The sequence below is a fragment of the Sus scrofa genome, chromosome 2 (assembly GCF_054392235.1).
Source record: "Sus scrofa isolate SSC_HxYL_T2T_F1_AM1 chromosome 2, Sscrofa_HxYL_maternal_Yorkshire_Landrace_v2.0, whole genome shotgun sequence".
NCBI lineage: Eukaryota > Metazoa > Chordata > Mammalia > Artiodactyla > Suidae > Sus > Sus scrofa.
The window spans coordinates 108408423-108433661 of NC_139384.1; the positions used below are offsets into that span (position 1 = coordinate 108408423).

Consider the following 25239-nt stretch of genomic DNA (forward strand, 5'->3'; position numbering starts at 1 on the left):
CACGTTTAAGATGTGTATACCAGTTTCTCCTAAATTTAGGGAATATTACATATGTAAAACATATTCAGTAGGATGTGGTCAAAATTGTAGGATAGTTTTGGGGTTTTTTTTGGTTTTTTTAGGACTGCACCCAGCACATATGGAAGTCAAAGGGGGTAGAGTCAAAACAGAGTTACAGCTGCTGGCCTACGGCACAGCAGTGCCATATCTGAGCCATATCTGTGGCCTACACCACAGCTCATGGCAATGCCAGGGGATCAAACCCCTGTCCTCATGGTTACTAGTCAGGTTCTGCTGGGCCACAGAGGGAACTCCTAGGATGGAGTTTTAAAAATTATTTCACTTGCTCATGAGTATATAGTTTCCATTGAAACATCAGTGATAAACCTGACTATTCTCTAAGATTCTGAAGTTGTCAGTGAGAGTGTATTAAAACATAAAAAGGAACTTTTTTTTATATGTGTAATAGAGCTGCCCGTTCCCCTTGGACATTCTTTACTGAAAAATAGTGTATTTCCAATGAGAATTCAATATATTAAAAAAAACCCTCTTTCTCTCCCTTCCCTGGTTCTCACCCCTAGGATGATGCTCCTGAGCTGGAGGAAGGGTTTATTGTCAACATCACTGAGGTGTACTTGGTGAACTCTGACCTCTCTGCAGAACAGCCACGTGTGCAGAGGCCTGGGATGGAAATGGTTGAGATAATAATTGAAGAAAATGATGATCCCAGAGGAATTTTTAACTTTCATGTTACCAGAGTGAGATGAACTTTTACATATTTATAGTCATACAAGAGCTTGTACTTGCTGATTGGGCCACTGTCTGTATTTTCTGAAAATGAATTGACTTCTCTCGTAGCTATTTATAAAGATCTGTCTTAAAATTTATGTTATGGACTAACTCGTAGTTCTCTTTGAGCGAGACCAGAGGACTAAGCAAGTTTATTTACACGTCACTCTAAGAGTTCTGAAGACCTATTATGTAGACTTATGTGCAACTATTGATTTCTACATTGAAGAGTGAAGTATAAGAACTATACACAGAAATAATATATTTAAAAAGGGATGACTTAAGAGTTACTTTTGTTTTGATTCTTAACTTATATTCTTTACTTAAAGGATGTTGGTGGAGTTATTACTGCCCATGAGGTGCCTCCACCTCTGAACATTCTTCAGGTTCCTGTGATCCGGCTGGCTGGAAGCTTTGGGACAGTAAAGGTTTATTGGAAAGCAACACTGGACAGTGCTGACCTGAAAGACTTGACGCCATCTCACGGGATTCTTGAATTTGCAGAAAGACAAGTATGCTACTCCTGGATAAGTGAACGTTTTTGGTTGTATTTCAGACATTTTATACACATCTACCAAGTGAATATGCAGTAGTGATTACTAATATATTATACTTTAAATTTCCATGCCAGGCAAACAGAAATGTTGTTAGTTAATGTATAATGTATTAATGGATACAGGAAGAGAACACAAATAAGCAAGAATCCCTCCTTTTCTGAACTTCCCCACCTTATTCTATTTTAAATTGAAATTATAAGAGGATAATATTGGGCTTAGAGGTGCCCAAGAATATATAGCAACCTGCCTGATGAACTATAGACTATTCCTGTGAATTTTAGGTTCTTTTATTCTATTTATTTCTTAATGCTTATAAATACAGATATTTAGGATTTACACTAACAGTATGTGCATTTATTACTACTATCCAAAAAAAGGCTAAAATGATAGAAAAGGAATAAAGTAGTTAAAATTGGTAAAAAACTGAAAAGCAGTATTCTAGATTTGGACCACCCAGTCTTAAAAATTGAGTTGTAAGAACTGTAAATTTGGGAACTGAGTATTTTGCAATATGTAAGAATAATGTGTTTTCATGAATCTTTAAATTAGTAAGTAGAAAAAGCATGTGAACACCCATGAAAATGCTGGTAACTTCAAATAGCAGTTTCTGTTACCATGCAGTCTGATTTTGCTTACACAGATTTGCATAGTGTGTATCAACTGATTAGTTGCCCTTAGGGGGATCGTAAATGCTGCTAAAAGATAAGCGTGCAGATCTAAATTTTCCCACGCATAAAAGTCTGTTGTTAAAATGCGAAGTCATGAGTTTTTAACACATTTAGAACTTTAAAACATTTCCTACTTATATTAAAAGTAGAAAGAAATAAATTGATTTTTCATTGAAGTAGCCTTCCAACTTTAGTAATATCACCAGCACTTTATTCATTTCATGAAGTTAAAGTCACATCACTTATCAGCATCCTTAAAAGCATCATTATTCTTAAATTTAATATTCTCTAGGGAAAGAATTCTGTAGTCTACAGAATTTGAGGTGCAGACATTTTAATAAGCTAACACTTTAGCATTTGATTTTGTTCAGGTTTTGTTTTTCTGCATGTGATGTCCAGATTTCTTACTTTTCTCTGTTATTAAATTAAAAGTGAATTTAGGTAGTTAGGAAAACTTCATTTTTTGATAAATGTCTATGTCGTTTACTTCTGGGCTACAGAAGAGTTAAATATGGAGGTACAGCTAGGCTATTTTTATGATTTCAGTAGTGAAATCACGAGCTGGACCAAGTTTTACTTATTTATAAAGTAAGTTTCTTAAGTTATAGAAACTTTTAACACAGGCCCAGAAAAATGAATGAAATCCTTACCATAAACTTCTCTTAACAGGAAATTTGGGTTTTCTTCATGCCTGTCTTTTTCCTTATACTGTAAGAACAATAATTTGAAACCAAAGGGATTTATTCTAAATGCTGAAGACAGTAATAATTTATTTGGTACTGTTTTATATTATACTTTATTGGTACTAAATATACTAAAATTTATGTGCAATGATTATTAGAGCCTTCATGACATTTTAAATATTTTTGTTCAAGAATAAGCCTTCATTTAAAAAAATCTATAAATAATGCTCTATTTTATCACATATAAAATTTCCTTTATCTTGGAAACAATAGGCTGAAAAATTTTGAAATGCTATAAATACATATGACTTTACAATAGTATTCTGAGCATAACAGGCAAAAATTTCTGCTTTATTTTCTTTGGCATTGTGTTTCTAAGTTCAAGCTAAAGAGTTAAGATGTACGTGATCAAAACTTGCTATTACATTATGCCCTCCCTGCCTCTCTCCTGCCCTTCTTCCTTCTTTCCCCCTCCCTCTTTTCCTTCTTTTACAGGTTAGTGCAATGATAGAAATTACCATAATTGATGATGCTGAATTTGAACTCATGGAGATGTTCAGTATCTCCTTAATCAAGGTGGCTGGAGGAGGCAGGCTTGGCGATGATGTTGTGGTAACTGTTGTTATTCCACAGAATGATTCTCCATTCGGAGTATTTGGATTTGAAGAAGAGAGTGTAAGTGACATATATCAGGGAGGGGGGTGCCTTCCCCTAGGCTAATTTTTCATGTAATTTGTAGTGAAAGGTATTTTTCTTTTTTTCAAAATTCTTCATTGCTCTTCACTTACGATTCTTTTCTCAAGGCTCTTTTGGGTTGGCTGTTGAATTAGAGGCCAGTCCTCTAACCTATGCACACAGGTTGATTGTAATGAGAGCTCTTAACATCAGGCATTTGCAAAGTGGAACATACTTCTGTTATTGGGAATAACAGATCCAGAGGTCCTTTTGTCTATACTCTCTGTTCTCTGCCTGCTCTGCTGCCAGGCGACTATCCTGATTATAAACCAAGATTCTGTTATATTCTGGTTTTACACCCCAAGATGGATTTAGCTGGAAAAGGATTTATATTATCCACCTTTCAGGTCTTCTCTCATGATTTATACTGAACAAAATACCCGAGTCATCCCAGCTCATGTGTTTTTCCCTATTTCTTATTTCTCTCCCTTCTTGCTTCTCATTGGCTGCTTACTTCCAGGACCTGAAGAATGACCCCCATTACTATTGGTTTAACCCCTGATGGATAAAAAAAAGCTTAATCATTTGTGTAGTCAGATTTGGTGACTAGTACTAAATTATCTCTGTACACCTTAAATATAAAATGCAATGCTAGAAAGTATATCATAATTATTGTGGCATAATGATCGTGTCATGATTATTATGACTTTACCTTTCAAAGGAAATTCCAAGATGACAAAAATCGTACAAATCTTTAGATAGTTTTGATATACATAACAATTCCTCTGACTCCTATGTCACCATTCCATTTATTTAATCACTTATAGATAATCGGTAATTCATCATAGATCACTTAGAATAATAGCAAATTATTCTAATGCCCATTGTCTTTACTGTTCTGTAGATACAAGGCTAGACCTACAACTTGCCTGTCAGGGCTGGCCTGCTTAGATGCTCCAAAATCAATTAATTACTTAATTTTTGTCTTTTTTCTTTTTAGGGATGCTCCGATAGCATATGGAGTTTCACAGGCTAGGGGTCAAATTGGAGCTGTAGCTGCTGGCCTACGCCTCAGCCACAGCAGCGCAGGATCTGAGCCACGTCTGTGACCTACACCACAGATCACAGCAACACCAGATCCTTAATCCACTAAGCAAGGCCAGGGGTCAAACCTGCGTCCTCACGGATACTAGTCAGGTTTGTTAACCACTAGCCATGACGGGAACTCCAATGATCCGAGATTCAGGGAAACCCTAATAATTGCCCAATGATTTGATCATTGAAATTTCAACTTCATAAGAAAGTGAAAACACTGAAAGGGACAGAACACTTTCACTGCTGTAGCCTAATGATACTCTTTTTCTCCCCTGAGAAAGGAATGAGCAGAAGTAACTGTTGGTAAAGAGTGATAGATTCACAAAGAATAGCTGTGAATATTTCCCAGGCAACCTAAATGGTCTAGGAAATTAAAAAACATATTAAAGTAAAAGAACCTGTTGTATTATTCCTCTGAGATAGATATCATTAGAATTTTGTATTTCCATCCAGGCCTGCTTTCTTTACATATAAGCAAAGAAATATTTTAATATACATGAATATGTAATTTATTTTCATAAAATATATTAAATATATTAAAAGTATATTCTGTATTAGCTTCTGAGATTAAAAGTTTCATGTTCGATTGATGAAACCTTACAATAATATTTTTGCTGTTAACTTTGTCACACTTTTGGACTTAGCCTTTGGACAGCATATTTACAATTTTCTATCACTTTTTGAGAAAATGAAGTTAAACTATTCATAAATAATTTTTGTGTATTCATTTTAACTGCTATCATAAACTGTATCGCAAAAACTCTTGTGCACCCTTGGTCTGGGAGCTACTGTCTTATTGTAATAGCCTCAGATTTCCAGTTTGTCTTACAGTCACCCAAACCCTACTGTGTTATTTCTTATAACCCTTATTGTGAGGAGTAAGTGAGGTGATATATGTAAAGCACATATAACTGGACTTTACACTCAGTGGGTGTCAATTGCTATTTTAATTGTCGGTAGTATTAGTAGTAGCTTGTTGTTTATCCCTTTGTGGCTGTTTTGCTTGTATCCTATCTTTCTTATGCCAAAGGCTCTTGATAATATGGAGTTAGTCTTTTAACATATATCGAAGATACATATTATTATGCACGGAGTGAACATTCTGTTAGCATTTTTTGGGCGATACAGATTAGATGGAGAACTGAAGAACACTGAGAAAAGATTATTGGTATTAATCTGTCAAAATTAATAAGCTGCTCGCAGGGCAATGTGCTGAGTTTACCAAAACAATGGAAATAGCAGAAATTTGTGGAAAAATTTGTGAAACTGAAACTAGAATGTTATTATCTGTGGAAACAAAAAGGACTTATATATGCATTTTGTTCATAGTAGATTTTTTTTTTTTTGACTTTCCTTTTTTCTTGTTTAACATTTCTGGCCTCTGAGAAGTGATATGAGTAGCTCTGGGTGTGGAGTCTAAACATCTGAACTATATTCCAAGCTCCTTTTCCTCCAAATATATGTATGTCTGTGGCCCTCAGATTTCTTACAATTTTTGTGAAGTTTAAATAAGGTAAAATATGTGCAAGACCTGACAAAATAGAAGCTCAATAAGTATCAGTTGGCTTCAAATCTCTATTCTTGACACTAATGCAAAAATCTAATGAAAGGGGAATAACAAATAAGGTTGAATTATATGCTCATTAAGCGTTTTTCTTGAAAATGGAGAGCATTGTGTTATATTTTTGTATTTACATAGCAAGTCCATAGTATAGGCTCAGTTTGGACTTTGCTTCACCACATTAATAAATGCAGTTCAGTTGAACCAAATCTTTTACTAAGGATTTTGTGTAAAAAATAATTAGCACAGGTAAGTTAACATACTGAATTTCCTTCTCTCTTTATGTCAGGTTAATAAAGTCTTTTTTTAAAATTGAACTTATTGAAGTTGTCAAACTGCAAATAAATTCAGAGCGCAGTTTAGGTCTTTATTGTGTGGGAAGCCTGACTGCCATAAAAAGAGCCCCCAATTCTCAGTTCCTTAATATAATAAGACTTTATTTCTACATCACTGTCCCTAGTGGGGGGTCTTAAGGACACCTCTTCTCCAACTGGCATCTCAGGCGCCAGACTCTCTCCATCTGTAACGCTGTTCTTCCCTAATCTCCAGCAAATGGAGAAAGAGAGAATGTGGGAGATTGTGTGGGAAGGTGATGGTCAGACTATGATTAGCATACCTCACTTCTGCTTCTATTCCTTTGGCCAGAATTCAGTCACAAGATCCACCTAATTGCAGAAGAGGCTAGGAAATGCCAAGGAGCTGAAGTGTCTAGAACAAAAAGGGAGTGGGATTTGGTGAAACTTTTTTTTTTTTTTCATTGCCACATGATTGTAACATGCCATGAATAGTTCTAAATTCAAAAATTGCAGTTACTGTGAATAGAAATGAGATTCTGTTTGTCCTGCTCCTTCTCTCTCTCTTTCTCTCTTTTTTAAACCTTACTGGATTTTCTTTTTTTCAGGTGATGGTGGATGAATCCCTTTTGTCTGATGACCCTGATTCATATGTGACATTGACAGTTGTCCGGTCCCCAGGAGGAAAAGGAGCCGTCCGACTTCAGTGGACCATAGATGAGATGGCCAAAGATGATCTCAGTCCTTTGAATGGAACACTTCACTTTGATGAGGTATAATCATCACCAAGACTCCTGTAGTTTTTCTCTAATTTGTTTGATTTTCTTTTCCATAATATTGCTTATGAATGCATATGACAGTTTTCACTATCTCTGGACATTTTTGAAATCATATGCACTGTGGGGAAAAGTCATTAACACCACACACACACACGCGCAGACACATGCACATGCACACACACACCCACACCCCTAGATTTCTGAAACCAAGCTTAGTTCAGACATTGCCTCCATCCCACCATTAAAACTACGCTTCTCTCAATATTTCCTCCCTGGTTGAGGGCAGAAGCAGTCAACCAAGCCGATACCCAGGTGTTATTCCCATCTCCACCCATTCTGTAACTCTTGTGTGTATTTGACAACTGAGTTTGGTCAGCTTTCCCTTTTAAATACCCTTTCTGGTTCACCGACTCTGTCATAATTGTGATGATCCATGCCTCCATCATCTTTCTTTGGGTGGTCTTTTCACTAACATTCCCATCCCAAGTCTTTTCCCTTTTCTTAACATGATCCATGCCACAGATTAGGGATCTCTTTCTATAACGAGTATCTCATTAAAATGATATTCATTAGAGAAATCAATGATCCAATGGTTCATTGTACTTCAGGCTCTGCAACATGGTACACAAAGCCTCGTGGAGGGAATCCTGGCTATAGCTGTCTCCTCTTCTTTCTTATTGCTTAGTATGGTCCTTTGTGCTTCAGTAATAACAATCTACTAATATTCCAGAATATTCTGGGTAGTTTCATAGCACTCTTTTATCCAGTTGCTGTTTTCTCATCCTGCTGACCACCTTCCCTCTAAAGTCTTCTCTTCTGATGTTAAGCCAAGTTCAACACACCTTTGTGTATTACCACTATCTGTTTACATGTTGATTGAGAAGTGGACTTATCACAGGAATTATTAGATCAAACGATATGGAATTGTAGCTGTTTGACCAGTTTGCTCTGCAAAATGGCACTATCCTGTGATTAAACCTAATAGTAATTGTGTGTCTTTCTCCACACAGGAGTGAGATATCCTAAAGGCTAAGATTTACAAAGTATATATTTGAATCTCCATACTCACCTTGGGGCTTTTAATTCTTCAGCATTACACACAGCATGGGTGACTCTGATTCCTTTCTAGACTTAAATCTTGCTCTTCTGGGAATGGGTGAGGTAGTGGCATATCTCTCAAAAGCATATTATGGGGAGAGAATAGGTTGGTCCTTATGTTATTAGGATAAAGATTTCTCTGAGTTGACAAAAACAGTTCAATTTTTAGATCAGAATGACTCCACCAGTCCCAGACTAAAATATTTAAAAGATCCACAATGAAGTTTATCTTGGGGGGATTAATTTCAAGGATAATGAAAGATAGTTATAATTGTGACAGAAAAAAAAATGAAGCAAAAACGGATGACAAAATGACAAAAAATGTTTCTCTTTTGCACTGGATAAAATAAGATGTTAAAAAAAACATGATTCACTGTAATGGAGCTCCATTTGTGGCTCAGTAGATTAAAAACACAACACAGTGTCCCCAAGGATGTGGGTTCTATTCCTGGCTTAGCTCAGTGGGTTAAGGATCTGGCTTTGCTGTAAGCTGTGGGCTAGGCCAGCAGCTGCAGTTCTCATTTGACCTCTAGCCTGGGAATTTCCATATGCTGCAGGTGCAGCCGTAAAAAGAAAGAAAAGAAAAAAAAAAGAACTCTGTACAGAGTCAAAATATTTATCATATATCATAATAACAGAAAGACAATCTGTTACAAAGATGAATTTTTAACATCCATATACACTTTGAAAAAAATGATTAAATTGGAGTTCCCCTTGCAGCGCAGCAGAAACGAACCTGACTAGTATCCATGAAGAGGTGGTTCAATTCCTGGCCTCAGTGAATCAAGGATCTGGTGTTGTAGTGAGCTGTGGTGTAGGTCACAGACATGGCTCCGGTCCTATGTTTCTGTGGCTGTGGCATAGGCTGGCAGCCTCAGCTCCAATTCGACCCCTGGCCTGGGAGCTTCCATATGCTGTGGGTGTGGCCCTAAAAAAAGATTAGTGTTTCTGCCAATCGAAAGACTGAATCAAGATAAATAATTGAAGAAAGGAAAACACAGTACAGTCCATCTACATGTGTCCCAGCCTCCAGGGTATAACTTTGAAGGAGGACTATGATCTCTTTGGCCAAGCAGTTGGTTTTTATGATTCCTTAGAATGCTTTCTCTTTCCAGGGTCCTGTAGAGTTGTAAATTTTCTTTCTTTCTTTCTTTCTTTCTTTCTTTCTTTCTTTCTTTCTTTCTTTCTTTCTTTCTTTCTTTCTTTCTTTCTTTCTTTCTTTCAGGCCGCACCTGCTGCATATGGAAGTTCCCAGCTAGGGGTCCAATCAGAGCTGTAGCCGCTGGTCTACACCATAGCCACAGCAATGCCAGTTCTGAGCCATGTCTGTGACCTGCCCCACAGCCCATGGCAACGCCAGATCCTTAACCCACTGAGAGAGGCCAGGGATCGAACCTGCATCCTCATGGATACTAGTCAGTTTCGTTTCTCCGGAGCCATGATGGAAACTCCTAAATGTTGAATTTCTTTATGTCCTATTACCACTAGCCATGAGGACCTTGGTTCTAGTATCACCTGACTCCAGAATGTACCTTTGCTGGTTTCCTGTGTTATGTAGCTTTCTCCTCCATGGGCAGCTTTCATAACCCAAAGAAGCTGGGGGAAAAGCAGCATTTCATGTCCATTTAATCTGAGTTTCACTGTGAGTCCAGTCTAAGCAGAGTCAAGTGGTATTTATCAAACTCTGAACTCTTTTTCTGGAGGGAGGGTTGGAGAGGTGGAAGAGAAATGACGGGCTTATTCTAAAATACATATGGAAAAGCCAAAAACAAAGAAGAGTCAGAAACTCAAAAAGAAGACTAGAGAGTGGCTTCTCTGATAAATTTAAGATAATAATGTAGCAAAGGTAAAGAAGGCAGTATGATCTTGGCTCTGGGCTAGACAAACAGTCCTGGAGAGAAGAGAAGAAACTGGAGTATCTAGATTTATCAGTCTTTCATGGTTTTTGCTTTCATGTTTGCATGAGTCTTTCCTACATTAATAAAGATGAATGCAAAAGGAAATTAGTTAAAAACCAGAAAAACAGTAGAACTGATGAGTGGCTTTTTAAAAAGCCAACGAAAATAAGCTCACAAAATAAGAGCTAACAAGAAAGAACCTTTAAAAGAGAAATTATAAAATTTTTAGTTTACTTTGTACAAATCTAGACAATTGTAAACATCTATGAAACTGACTCTAATAGGTATATGATAGATACAGAAAGTCTAAGCAGACGAATTTCTATAAACAAAATACAATAAAAAGATTAAATAAGAGAGTCAAAGTCCCCAAGGTAGTTCTCTAAAGGAAATCTGACCAAACCTTTAAAAATAAAATAATCCCGGAGTTCCCGTCGTGGCGCAGTGGTTAACGAATCCGACTAGGATCCATGAGGTTGCGGGTTCGGTCCCTGCCCTTGCTCAGTGGGTTAACGATCCGGCGTTGCCGTGAGCTGTGGTGTAGGTTGCAGACGCGGCTCGGATCCCGCGTTGCTGTGGCTCTGGCGTAGGCCGGTGGCTACAGCTCCGATTCAGCCCCTAGCCTGGGAACCTCTATATGCCGTGGGAGCGGCCCAAAGAAATAGCAAAAAGACAAAAAAAATAAAAATAAAAATAAAATAAAATAATCCCAATGAAACATCATCAGAGTCTACTTTTTTAAAGTCTGTTGACTTTTCACCAGAGCTTTCAACATCAATACAGAAGCAAATACTTTTTCCTTTCAGTTTTCTAATGAGCAATTAAGAAATTAATTAGTGATGTACTCTTGCAATCCATTTGCCACTTAGATGTTCTGCCACCATTTTCGAAGTGTTGGTTACTCCAGTGGAATTAATGACTCCAGCTGGATGTCACAGATATTTCATCTACTCATTTCTTAGGTTCTGATATGCAGTGGCTCAAGAAACAGCTAGGTAACATGCCCTAGCCCTCTGTATACTTCTTACTTGGTATGAGAAGATTTTGGAAATTACTTTGAAGTTTCTGTAAAGATTTTCCATAGGAAAGGTTTCTTTGAAATCCAGGGTTCTGATATTACCTCATGTATCATTGTACTGTACATGCCTGAATAATTTTCTTGGCATTAAATAGAGCTCTTTCTAAAGGAATAAAGATTTTCCATAGTCATAAAGAGCAGTAATTTCCCAGTTACTCATTTCTAATTGCTAGATCTACTTCCCAGATGAATAGGAAGATTTTCTAGTGTTGAGTAGGGTATCCATACCAAAAGGGCAGTCCGATCTTTTCCCCCAGGGAATAAGGCCGTCCTTGTTCAGAGTACTGCCTCAGGAGGGGTGAGTGTGTGGATCATCTGGATTTGATCCTGTCCATCTCGTTCGTTGCCTACCAGCCTGGTACATTTCACGTTCAGCTGCACAACAGCTTTATTGTCCTTGGATGCTCAGCTCTGACACACCTGTGTCTCCATTCTAACAGATGGCTCTGTAGCCAAGCACACAGTTCAAAGCTGCTAATTCACGGTGTGCAGGGAATAAGAGGGATGACAGTGATTTGTTGCATCCTGGGAATTCTAGATCTTCCACGAGTACATTTAATAAGGTCTGAGGAAGGAAGTATATATTTTCCTAGATGCTCTTATGAATTTTTTTTTAAAGTACAGATACTATACCGTAGAAATAAGGAAAAAAAAAAAAAAAAAAAGGAGTTCCCGTCGTGGCGCAATGGTTAATGAATCCGACTAGGAACCATGAGGTTGCGGGTTCGGTCCCTGCCCTTGCTCAGTGGGTTAACGATCCAGCGTTGCCGTGAGCTGTGGTGTAGGTTGCAGACACTGCTCGGATCCAGCGTTGCTGTGTCTCTGGCATAGGCTGGTGACTACAGCTCCGATTGGACCCCTAGCCCGGGAACCTCCATATGCTGTGGGAGCGGCCCAAAGAAATAGCAAAAAGACGACAAAAAAAAAAAAAAAAAAAAAAAGAAAAGAAATAAGGAACTATGAAGAGGAAATAGTGTGAGAGAAGAGATTAAAATAATGCTTTTAATAATAAAAATCTCAAAGAAAAGATGCAGTTGCAGAACTATGGTGTACAGGAAGAGTGATATGCAGCAGAATTCAAACTGTAGAAAATTAGTCAATGACGTGTGGGGTACAAATGGGAGTTTTTTTTAAATCAGCATACAAAATCATTTAAGATAAAAATTTCTGTCTTGGTTATGTCCAGATGCATTAAGCTGGTTGTCTTCTGTATATGGTTATGTCCAGATGCATTAAGCTGGTTGTCTTCTGTATATTTGCTTTCCCTTATTCTTTCTCTTCCAGTCTACACTGAAGATTTAACATATGTTCTCAGAAATTACAGATCTAAGTCTAAGAGGGGGAAGGAATAATAGTGAACGTGCTTGAGATCAGACCTATGGAAGGAATAGGAAGGAAGCAGGAGTGGGTAGAGGGCAAGGAGTGAAAATGGGTAGTAGAATGATAACCTTTGTAAGTAGTACACTTATGGCCTGATCTATTTACGGTGTGCTGTGACCATTTAACTCTAAGTGGCTGAGTGGCTAAGCTTCCAATGGCTGAAATTTTTTTCAGTAAATTTAAAAGTCATGTTAAAATTTCCCTCTTTTTTTTCCTATTTTTAATGGGATTTATGCTCAGAGCTAATTTTTACAGAGTAATTTACTCTGGAAGAAACCCACAACTCTAGGGGACAAAAAAAAACACACTTAAAAAAATGGTTATGATCATAAATGCCATCCTAATAATGAGACCATTCAGAATTTAACTTTGGTCAATTTGGAAAATGTGTGACTCCTCTCATTTGATGCAGATGGAGTCCCAGAAAACCATTGTACTGCACACGCTTCAAGACCCCGTGTTGGAGGAGGATAGACGTTTCACAATTCAGCTGCTATCAGTTGATGAGGTAGAAATATCTCCAATAAGAGGTAAAGGAAACTGACATTTTTGGAAATTTAAAGAGTAGATTTTCAGAAAAAATGTAACCAAATCGTCTGTAGTAACAATGACAGATAGTATTAGTCTTTATATTTCTTAAAATGTTTGCTAAAGCATAAAGTTATTTCCCACTTGTATGATAATTAAAGACTCTTTTGCTTTCATTAAAAAGCAAAAGTTATAGTACCTAATTTTGGTAAGGTCATACGCCAAAGATTTCATACTACTTAGCTGAATGATTTTTTTTTTTTGAAAGAAAGGTGTTTATTTTAGCAATGTTTGTAAAGTAAAATATGAAAGCTTCTTAAATGATCCTTTGTTAGGAGACAGGTAAAATGTAACAGAATACTATGTAACTATTCAAAAAAATGTGGGAGAAAAAGCCTTAATTACATAAAGTTAAGAACATTTAACTACATGGATAACTGTTAAGTTAGTAAAACAGGCTTCGTGACAACATTTTCAGTATAATCCCATTTTTATTGTGTGCATGTCCTAAACATGTTTGGAATTATTTACTTGAAAGATTGATCATGGTTTTTGGTTACCTCTGTTTTTTACACATACTTAGAGTGATCACATGTTACTTTTGTACTGTTTCAAAACTTAAAATAGGAGTTCCTGTTGTGGCTCAGTGGTTAACGAATCCGACTAGGAACCATGAGGTTGTGGGTTCGATCCCTGGCCTTGCTCAGTGGGTTAAGGATCCGGCAGTTGCCGTGAGCCGTGGTGTAGGTTGCAGATGCTGCTAGGATCCTGCATTGCTGTGGCTCTGGTGTAGGCCAGCGGCTACAGCTCTGATTTGACCCCTGGCTTGGGAACCTCCATATGCCGCGGGAGCGGCTCAAGAAATGGCAAAAAGACAAAAAAAAAAAACCAAAAAAACTTAAAGTATTGTCTCTTTTAGCCTACATAATAGCTATTTTCATCAGAAAGTAATTACTTAGATATTTTGAAATTTCAGAAACAAGCATCATAATTCTCATTTGTCTGTGGTCCATGTGAAAATTTGTTTCTTAGATCTAGAGAGAGAAAGGATGAAGGGTGCTAAAATGGTTTCATCGTGGTATAACTAATAATAGCCATAAAAACGGCTCAACAACTTTGCTGTGAGAGCTTAGTTACTGTTACATGTCATTTTTTTGCTCTCAAGAAGTTCATCCTATCGTGTTTCATTCCTTCCATTAAAATGTGATCTTGGGCAAGTCATTTGCCTTAGTGTCTGTCTTCAATGCCTCTATGTGCTTAAATGTCTTCATTGGTAAAATGGGAATAATATTAGTACCTAACTTGTATGATTTTCACGAGGATAAATGCATACGATTAGTGTATGTAAAACACTTAGAACATCGCCAGGCATATACTAAGTGAATACCTGTCTTTTCTATGTAAGTGGTATATGTATATCTTCAACTTAGGTAGCGCATCCATAATCATTCGGGGCGATAAGGGAGCCTCAGGCGAAGTTGGAATAGCTCCGTCTTCTAGGCACATCCTCATTGGGGAACCCTCAGCAAAATACAATGGTACTGCTCTCATCAGGTAAGGGCTTCATAATTTTGGTTTGCCTGGGTGAAGGTTTTGAGGTTTTATTTACATAATTAACATTTTTATGCCCCAAATACCTTATTCTCAGTACAGACACATTCTTCAGGCATTGTCTTTTAATATCTATTAGTAAATCCTGTGGAGAGTAGAGCACATTTTTGCTAAAAACCAAAGGTATATTCTAACCTATCCTGAAGTTAGATCATGAGGAGGTTTCTGTTTCTTAAATGACGTGCACAACTCATGCCGAGGAAACCACCTTGAATAACATCAGAGATCTATGCTTTCTGCCATTTTCTGTCACTAACCATGTAATGTAAGAGTTTTCCCTTCTTCGCTACGAGCTTGTGTGTCTCAGCCACAAAATCATTCCTTAAAAATTCACCCGGGTCAAAGATTTTATAATTCTAAGTATTGTAACATTAGGGTCTCTTATATAAAGCGGTATGATCATAGACAATTTTGTTTAGTACAGTATTTATCACATGGAGTGGGATAGCAACAATCCATAAAGTAGCTAAATTTGTTTCAGAACTTCTTTTTGGTGGCTTTTCCATTAGCATTGCATGTGTGAAGTGTTTACTATTCTTTAGGCCATTCATATGGTATACCTTGTGTATTAAGTGAAATGTCTATACACACTTTTTTTTGGTTTCTTTAAACCTTCTACTTTTTGAGTTTAGCTTTTGCCAGTATTCTTGTCAAGCAGCTTTACACGAACTCAGTACTTTGGGTGTGACTGTCTTATTAGACTTCCTTTGGCTTTCTGGTTGACAGATAGAGCTATTTAAATGCATAATGTTCTTGAAATAAATGAAAATTATTTATTGTTGAAGGACACAGCGATTACTTAGGATAAGTGCCTTCAATGAAAATGCGTTGAAATGTACATTTGTGTATTGTTGTAGTCTTGTTCGTGGCCCAGCGATTTCAGGGGAGGTCACAGTCTACTGGAGGCTATTCCCTCCTTCGGAGGGGGAGTTTGCTGAGACATCAGGAAAGCTCACAATGCGAGATGGCCAGTCTGCGGCAATCGTCATGATACAGGTATCGGTGTTATGCCCTTTGCTCTGTGTGTGTGCCTGTGCTTGTGGGGTGTGTGTGTGTGTGTGTGTGTGTGTCCCTGGAGGAAGAGGTTTGGGAGGTGGTTAATATGACAGAGTTTGTTATTGTTGCTTGTGTAATACTTTTCTGTAAATGTTCCGATTCAGCTGCTCATGGCTCTTTTTTGTCCTTCTCAAGGCTTTGAATGATGACATTCCTGAGGAAAAGTGTTTCTATGAGTTTCAACTCACTGGCGTCAGTGAGGGGGCAATGCTCAGTGAATCCAGCAGCACTGCTAACATCACAGTGGTGGCCAGTGACTTTCCCTACGGCAGATTCACCTTTTCACAAGAGCAACTTCAAGTGTCAGAAGAAGTGCAAAAGGTAGATCATGGAATCCGTAAAGCTTAAATATCATTTTTATTTTTTATATTGTGAGTGAGCTTTAGAATGTGTTTCTTTGTTCATATTCCCAAGTTTTCACAAACTGGTATTGCTGATATCCTTTTAATGATAGAATTTATGCAGTATATAGGTAGTATATAAAATATACAATTATATAGAACAGTAATAGTATATAGAATTTTATAGATGTTTATAAATTTACATGTCATTTCAACATAATCCTGGTAAAGAGAATTAGAGAGACTCAGAATTAAGTCTTGTCTGGTAGTGTACTCCTCCAAATCAAATAAAAACTGCTCCTTGGCGCAGGTCAACCTCACAGTCATCCGTTCAGGTGGATCTCTCCGGCCCGTGAGGCTCTGGTATGAGGCTGTGAGTGGGACAGCTGAGGCTGGCTTGGATTTCATCCCGCCACCAGGGGAGCTCCTCTTTGAAGCACGGGAGATGGTGAAAAGCATCCTGATAGAAATCCTTGATGACAGCCTTCCTGAAGGCCCTGAGGAATTTTCTCTAGTGATTACAAAGGTGGAACTCCTGGGAAGGTAAAATCAAGAGGAGAAGAGGAAAAGGGAAACAAAACAGAAAGAGAGAAAAGAGAAGTCAAAACTAGATTGCACAGGGGTTAATACTGAAGTGTAACAAAGCCTTTCCCTGCTTTTTCTCCCATTTACATGATACTAGACCAGGACATGGTGGCAAAGACAGTTCATTATGCAATGTTCTGAACATAATTTTTATGCCTGAAAGTTGAAAGTGTGTGTTTCTGTTGTAAAGTCATTCTGGGCAGCGAGAGGCTTGAACCTGGTGTGGGCTGGTAGTAATTTGGGGGAAGAGGAAGAGAGTCCCTGCTCTCTAGGTCAAAGGTCAGCTGGTGGGACAGATTTCGGTTTCCCCATTTCTGTCTTCATGCTTGTGAAGAGATTGGAGTGAGAGATTTCTTTCCTTGGTATCTCTGAAGGCTGTCTTGTCTTCTTTGTGGGTGAATGAGGTAGATGTTGACCCAGTGGCTTTTTTTTTTTTTTTTTTTTTTTTTTTTTTTTTTTTAACTTGGGCCTCACCCTTGTCATATGGAGATTCCCAGACTAGGGGTCTAATTGGAGCTGTTGCTGCCGGCCTACGCCAGAGCCAGAGCCACAGCAACGCCAGATCCGAGCTGCGTCTGCAACCTACACCACAGCTCACAGTAACACCGGATTCTTAATCCACTGAGCAAGGCCAGGGGTCGAACCCCAGTGGTATTTTTAAAAGCAGGGAGAAAATTTGTGTCAAAGATGGTTGGTCATTAATTCACCATTCATTGAAGATCAAGAACTAACCATATCAAGACCTTCTTATTTTCTGATTTAGTGGGCGAGACCAATCTGGTGTTGCTGCAGCTATGGCTTGGGCTTAGATTCGATCCCTGACCTGGGAACTTCTATATGCCATGGGTGTGACAAAAACAAACAAACAAACAAACAAAAAACAATTCCTACTTAAGCTTAATTCTGAGGAAATAAGTTTTTCTTCCAGATAAATTTCTAGGCTTACTTTGATCTGAAAGGAAAAGTAGTATAAAATCTTTTTGCCTTCGTGCTAGAAAATTTACTGCCTTGATATTAAGTTACGGTAAGCAGCTCAACTACAGTTCATTTCAGACTACCGATAGCATTTCCTTTCATCATTTAATATTTTAATCCCAAGTTTTCTAATTTTGCCTTATGTATTATCTTACTAACCAGCTTTTATCTTTTTGACACTAGAGATGGTAGAAAGACTAGACAAATAGAATGTGGGAACTGTAGGAAGGACTAAAGTGGTTCATTGCCATTGGTTTTAGCTTGAGGAATTAAAGTGATAGAAAACCCTAGAAGTCAAAACTTTTCTTTGATGGGAATATTATCAGTCTTAAAAAAAACTTGCATAGCAGAAATATATCGGTAGAAAATAAACTACCATATCTTAAAGAATAAAGGCATTGATTTAATCGATGTCCACAGAAACTGAAAATTTTCTTCAATCTTGATGGTTGTACTCGAAATTTCTTGAGTGGCATGACGCTCACTGTATCTTTTTCTCCCCCTGTATCTTTTTTTTTATTTTTATTTTTTACTTTTTAGGGCCGCAGGTGCGGCATATGAAAGTTTCCAGGCTAGGGATTGAATCAGAGCTACACTTGCCAGCCTACACCACAGCCACAGGAACACCAGATTCAAGCCGCATCTGCGACCCACACTACAGCTCACGGCAATGCGGGATCCTTAATCCACTGAGCGAGGCCAGGGATCGAACCTGCATCCTCATGGATCCTAGCTGGGTTTGTTACTGCTAATCCACAAGGAAAACCCCCCCTCTGCCCCGTATCTCCCATAAAAAATAAAAAATAATAAAGTAACTTTCTCAGCGGAACACTGTAAATCTCCAGCCCAGCTGGTTTCTGTCTTTGAGTGTGCTACAATTTAATGTACATTCCCTCCTGTGAACGATTACTGTAGATATGTTGAGCCGTACGTTCCTAGCCCCAGAGGTTCATTTTACAACTTCTTCCTAATTGTCTAATAGTTTTTATTATCTTCCCATTGCCTGAGTTTAATAACTTGATATTAGTTTTGGTTTTATGCAGGCAGTGATAATTGGGAGCAGCACAGAAATCCATTTCAAACGTCAATTCAAAAAAGAAAAGTTACATTTTAGTGTTGGGATCTTTAAAAGGATTAAGAAGCTTAATAGGACTAAATAATAGAAGTGAAGAGGACCCTTCTTCAGTTCATGCTAAGCAATTATGTACTCAATCTATTTTTTTTATTTTTTTATGACTCTGCAAGAGGATATGATTTTACCATCCAAGAAAATGGACTTCAGCTAGATCAACCCCCTGAAATAGGAAATGTTTCTCTTGTCCGAATCATAATAATGAAAAATGATAATGCAGAGGGAATCATTGAATTTGACCCACGGTTCACTGCCTTGGAAGGTAGGTTCAGGAACCTTGTAAATTTACCAGCAATTTCTGAATTAGAATAATGACCACGACATTGTCAGTTTGAATCCCCATATGTACATTTTCTCATTTTGGGGTATGTGCATGTGCCTGGATGTGCGTGTGTACATATATACACCTTTATATGTGTTTATATATGCCTTTATATATATTTATTTTTCAAATATATTTTGAGCTACCTTTGGGTGGTCTTGAATCTCACTTGTGTATGGAAAAGCAGAATCAGTAGGAATAAGATAATTTTGAGAAATTATTTTTTAACTTTAGGATTATTGAAATGTTTACATTTTGAACACTCTTGAATATATTTCTAAGTTATGAACTGCTTCCTTTGTGATTAGAAATCAGTGAATAATCACTTTACAATGAACAATCCCCTTTGAAATATTTTACTGGACGGCAGGTGCAGATAGTGTCTGGACTCCATGCTTTCTCAAAACAGCTCTCAATAACAGCTTGCCTTGTATTGGCCACTCTCTCCTCTTGTGGGAGCGGAATGCAGAATAAATCACTGTATTTCCTCCTGGCTAGGAGGTGGCTGATTCTTATTCCATTGAAAGGCAGAATATGAATATACCTTTCAAAATCAACATGTTATCTTCTCGTTGCAATTAAGCTGTTGGCTTCATTGCCTCTGTCACAATTCTTTGGTCATCTAGCCATTTTTAAAAGTTCATCAGAGATCACTTTAAGAGTTGATTTATATTGACCTCATGGGTAAAATCATGGAAGGTAATCACCGTTTTGTGACTGTGAGTCTACAGTCAGTAAAAGGCTGCATTTTTATAGCAAGAAGAAAAATTAAACTTGGATCTTTTTTCTGTTCACTGATTTCTGTTTGGTTTACATCACTGGGGAGACTTGGGGCAATATATATTTATAATTACAATGTAAGTTCAGTGCTATTTAGCCCTGGCTACTATGAAGTCTATTGATTGATATTTTAATATACAGATGTTAACGTGACTTAAAAAGAAATGAATTTTTGAATAGAATTTTTAAGTTGAAATCAAACATTGTGGATACATTTTCAGATTCACAAGTAGATTTCATAGGAACTGAAATGTAATAGAAGCATATTTATATCGCTCATATGTGAATGAAACATATATCTTCTGAAACATTCATATGATGTAAATAAGGTCCACTTCTGTTTTATATTACTTATGTTTCAACTAAATGTGCAGAAACAGTCTAGAATGGTTTCCTTTGACTACACATATTTTAAGTGGATTTTTTTTTTCTTTTTTGGGCTGCACCTTCAGCATATGGAAGTTCCCAGGCTAGGGGTCTAATTGGAGCTACAGCTACCGGCCCACACCACAGGCAGGGCAATGCGGGATCTGAGCCACATCTGTGACCTACACCATACTCATAGCAACGCCGGATCCCTGACCCATTGAGAAAGGCCAGGGATCAAATCTGCATCCTCATTGGTCCTAGTCAGGTTCATTAACTGTTGAGCCATGAAGGGAACTCCCTTAAGTGTTTTTTGTGTTCATCTAGCATTTCCTTAAAAAGCAAGGTGTATTTCCATGTATGTGGTACACAGAGGAAGAATACCTATACTAATGATTAAACTGATTATTTAAATTCTGACTTACACTGCTCACTCTAACTTTCAACTTGGGGCACATTCCATTTCTCCTAAAAAATAATAAATCATGACGTTTTCACTAATTTTTTTAAGAGATAAGTGAACTGTGGAAAAATTGAAAGCTTGCATCATATTGCTGTAGTTAATTGTCATGTTTGCTTTGACTGAGTTGTATAAAGGTCAGTTGCTCTGTCAGGCACGCTGATTTATTCCTGACTCCTCTTATAGTGGAGGAAGATGTGGGGATGATCATGATTCCAGTGGTGAGGCTTCATGGAACTCACGGCCATGTCACAGCAGACTTCATCTCTCACAGTTCCTCTGCACTTCCTGGTGGTGTCGATTATATACTGCATGGTAGTACTGTCACCTTTCAGCATGGGCAGAACTTAAGTTTTATAAATGTTTCCATCATCGATGACAGTGAAAGGTAATACTCTTTAGTGATACCAGAACTAACATGACTATTGTGTTCCAGTTCTTACCTATATTTTGCATGGATAATAGCATTTTAGATGATACCTGTACTCATCGAGAAGCAGGTGACAAATTTAGTGGTTGCTGGAATAGGGAAAAAGGGATTGGAAGACCATTGTGATTATATGTCTTTTTTTTTACCAAATAGAAGAAATAATAATTTTTGCACTTCTAGATTTTTAAAAGTCTAATCAGAATGTGAATACATCCTGCAAGTCACTTCTTAAGCAATTAAAAAGAGAAGACAGTCTAATTTAAACTGTTGCAGGTTATATAATACTGAAGTCGATCATTCATGCTTTCGGCTCAGTACCCTCTTCTTACCACTTGGTGTGTGACTACTGTGCCTTGAATATGTATGACCAATTTGGAAAATGACTGGTTATTTAGATTTTAGAAGCATTTTAATATGTTTAGACTCACAGAATTGCTCTTTCTTGCTATGCAGTGAATTTGAGGAGCCCATTGAAATTCTGCTCATTGGAGCTACTGGTGGAGCAGTCCTTGGGCGCCACCTAGTGTGCAGAATCACAATTGCCAAGAGTGACTCTCCCTTTGGTGTAGTCAGACTTCTCAATCAAAGCAAAATTTCTATTCCTAACCCCAATTCCACAATGATTTTACCCTTGGTGCTGGAGCGGACTGGAGGACTCTTGGGAGAGATACAGGTAAATTATTCTTCCCCTGGTCTTAAAAATAATTTTGGTTGTTAGATATGGTGTTGGATTTTCTTATTTCTCAAATATAGTCATTTATTTACCCACAGTTAATAATATTTATTATTTAATTAGTAGTTATAAAGTAGCTTCCAAATCTTATGAAGTATATAAAAATGTATGAGGCATACAGCTATCTTCAGGGAACTCGAGAGCAAATTACAAAATAAATTAAGAATTCTGGTAAAATGCCTTAGGTCAACAAGTATCTGTTGAGTGCTTTCCATGTGCTTTACAGGTGCTGAGAACACACTGGTGAACAAGGCAGACTTCATGAACTTTGTTCTCATAGGGTTTTAAAAAATAATAATAAAATGATCTGATAACACTAAGTTTTTGGCAGGAGTGTAAGATCAAAGGACATAATCTCATGCGACTTTGCTGGCAACTCTTGATTGGATGGTATGGGTGTGATATTTAAGCTAAAAGTTGGATGATAAAAAAGGGGTGCTTGTGTGCTTGTTAGAAGGATAAACATTTGGACAGAGGGATTAGCTAGTGCAGGTCTACAAACCTGGCATGTTTGAGGTGTGAAGAAGCCCATGGGTGCTGGGGGTAGGGCTTAGAGGTGAGGGGATAACAGCACATGGTAAATTAGAGGGGTCAATAGATGGTTGATCACAGAGATGTTTCTAAGCTAAGTTAAAGATTAATCTAAGTACAAATAGATTGCTATTAGACAGTTTTAAGCAGGGGAATGATGTCAATATTACTGGGTTTTCAGTTCACTTACAACGGCTGTGAGGAAAACGGGTTGTCAAGGAGCTGGAATAGAAGCAGGGAGGCAGTTAGAAGACTCTTGCCCTCTGAGCCATCGTCAGCCCAGGGCATAGCTGATGATTGGTGGAGATGCAGATGGCCAGACGTGAATGAATGAACTCTGAATATGTTTTGGAGGAAAAATCCACTGGGCTGGTGGAGCCTGAGAGAAAGAGAGGAATCAAGGATAACTGCTAGAATTTTAGTTAAATAACTGGTTAAATTGTAGTACTGTTTACTGAGACACTGACGCTTGGCTGAAAAGCAGGAGTTCTGTTTTGGCCTTGTTGATTTGAGATAGCGACTAGCCACCCAGTGGAAGGTGCAGGGAGGCAGGAGATGGGTGAGTGTGGGTTGGAGGGTCAGGACTGCGGACAGAGTGAAAAGATGTTGGCACAGCTGGAGGCATTTGAAACTCTTGCGACCTAAGGAGTGTAGACAGGGTTGTCAAGGGTATATAGATAAAACCCAGGCTCCCAGCATTTAGGACTCTGAGGAGGGAGAGCCAGCCAAGAAGTTTAACAAGGAGAGAAAGAAAACTAGCAAGGTACGCATGTGTTCTTTAAATATCACATAAGCCAAGGAATGCAGGATGCAGGGTTTCAAAAGGAAGAAGTGGTTAGCTGTGTCGAATGCTGATGAAAGAAGCGAAGAGAGGCGCCCAGTTTTCTTTCTTTATGGGCATGAAAGTACCCAGTTTTAAATCACAAAAACTTTAAGAAACGCATTTATTACAATACAGAATTTTGATTCTTTTAACAATATATGAAAATTTCTGTTCCTTTTACACTAGGAATTTAACAATATTCAGAAGAGGTTGTGCACTTCAGGTGGTTTTAGTATCTGAATCAAACAACGGTTTTTTTTTTTTTTTTTTCCCCCCCCTGTGGCTGTGCTTGTGGCATATGAAAGTTTCCAGGCCAGGGATTGAATCTGAGCTGCAGCTGCAGCAATGCCTGATCCTTAACCCATAGTGTGACACTAGCAAGACAGTATGTCATATTTTTCTAAAGTTTGTATTTCTATAATATACATATTTTCAGAATACATACTTATATATTTTTATTATCCTGTGGTAATGACAAATGACAGTGTTTTCAGATTTTTCTTTACGCGTTAGACATTGTTATTCATGAAAATGGGTATTCTCTAGGTATGTAGTTTATATTTGCAAATATTAATTTAAAAAACAGGAGTTGATAACAAATGAATTTGCTGGAGATATTCTGGAATAATTTTCTCATGTGTGTGTATATATATGTATATTTAATACTACATATACTGTTAAGTGATTCTTTGCTTAAAACTTATCTCTATTAAAAAACAAACAACCTGCAGGTGAACTGGGAGATAGTAGGACCCAATTCTGAGGAAACCTTACCACCACAGAACAGAGACATCGCAGACCCAGTGAGCGGGTCCTTCTATTTTGGAGAGGGGGAAGGTGGGATGAGAAGCATAATTCTGACAGTCTATCCTCATGATGACATTGAAGTTGAAAAGACGTTCATTATTAAACTTAAACTTGTAAAAGGAGAAGCTAAATTAGACTCCAGAGCTAAAGATGTTACATTAACAGTAAGTCTATTTTTTCCATGAAATTTTGGATTTAGTGGACTGGAAATTGTGTTTACATTTGTTGAAACTTTGCAGACTTATGATGAATTGAAAGTTACAAAACCAAATGAAGTTGTAATGCCATGGGTCAGATGTTCTAGGTGTTATATTAGTTTCTTACACAGTCTGATTGTTGGGTTTTTTTTGTTTGTTTGTTTGTTTTGCTTTTTTAGAGCCACACCTGCAGCATATGGAAGTTCCCCGGCTAGGGGTCGAATTGGAACTACACACAGCCACAGCAACACTGGGATCCAAGGCACTTCTGTGACCTACATCACAGCTCATGTCAATGCCGGATCCTTAATCCACTGAGTGAGCCCTGGGATCGAACCCGTGTCCTCATGGATACTAGTTGGGTTTGTTACTGCTGAGCCACGATGGGAACTCCTGATTATTGGTAAGTTTTAAAGACTTTAAGAGAGTTATTAAAGAGAAATACTCATAATACACTTTTTAACAAAACTTGATGTTTTGGGGATATTTGGTGCTGTTGGAGAAAGGGTATTTGTCATATCATCCTAAACATTGGCTATATTTGCCATTGAAGTGTGTAAAAGTTCACAAGTCAGATTGTTGGAAAGAAGAATAGTACCTGTTCAATTAGCACAATGATGGTGTGGATCAGTTCTGAATTCAGCATACTTAGTATGAACCACCCAGTCTACTGGGGCAGAAAGTCCTGGGGACCAAGGTTAGTGGGGAAAAACAAGGCTGAAAGATGCACTTTTTTTTTTTTTTTTTAAGTTTGGTAAGTACTCTTTTCACAGGTCTATATCAGTCAGATGTCTCCAGAGAACCAGAACTAATAGGAAACATATGTGGAGAAAGATGTTTTTTAAGGAATTGGCTCGTGGGATTGTGGGTGCTAGCAAGTCCAAAATCTGTAAAGCAGACTGGCGGGCAGGGAGCTCAGGCAAGAATTGAAGTTGCAGTCTTGAGTTTGAATTTTGTGGGGCAGCCCAGCAGGCTGGAAACTCTAGCTGGATTCCTAAATGGTAGTCT

At 37.9% G+C, this 25239-nt stretch overlaps 1 protein-coding gene across 6 annotated transcripts in view; it reads left to right on the top strand.

Annotated features, from left to right (window-relative positions):
• The window catches only part of ADGRV1 (adhesion G protein-coupled receptor V1), a 536680-nt gene that overhangs the window by 176395 nt on the left and 335046 nt on the right, over positions 1-25239 (top strand). For all 6 annotated transcript variants that reach the window (XM_085014024.1, XM_021085376.2, XM_085014023.1 and 3 more), the window contains 13 exons: positions 582-758; positions 1119-1301; positions 3193-3372; positions 6930-7094; positions 12967-13084; positions 14513-14636; positions 15551-15689; positions 15885-16070; positions 16401-16633; positions 18896-19044; positions 20897-21098; positions 21594-21813; positions 23959-24198. In XM_085014024.1, the coding sequence (XP_084870150.1) occupies positions 582-758; positions 1119-1301; positions 3193-3372; positions 6930-7094; positions 12967-13084; positions 14513-14636; positions 15551-15689; positions 15885-16070; positions 16401-16633; positions 18896-19044; positions 20897-21098; positions 21594-21813; positions 23959-24198 (2316 nt within the window). The remainder of the gene's footprint in view (positions 1-581; positions 759-1118; positions 1302-3192; positions 3373-6929; positions 7095-12966; positions 13085-14512; positions 14637-15550; positions 15690-15884; positions 16071-16400; positions 16634-18895; positions 19045-20896; positions 21099-21593; positions 21814-23958; positions 24199-25239) is intronic.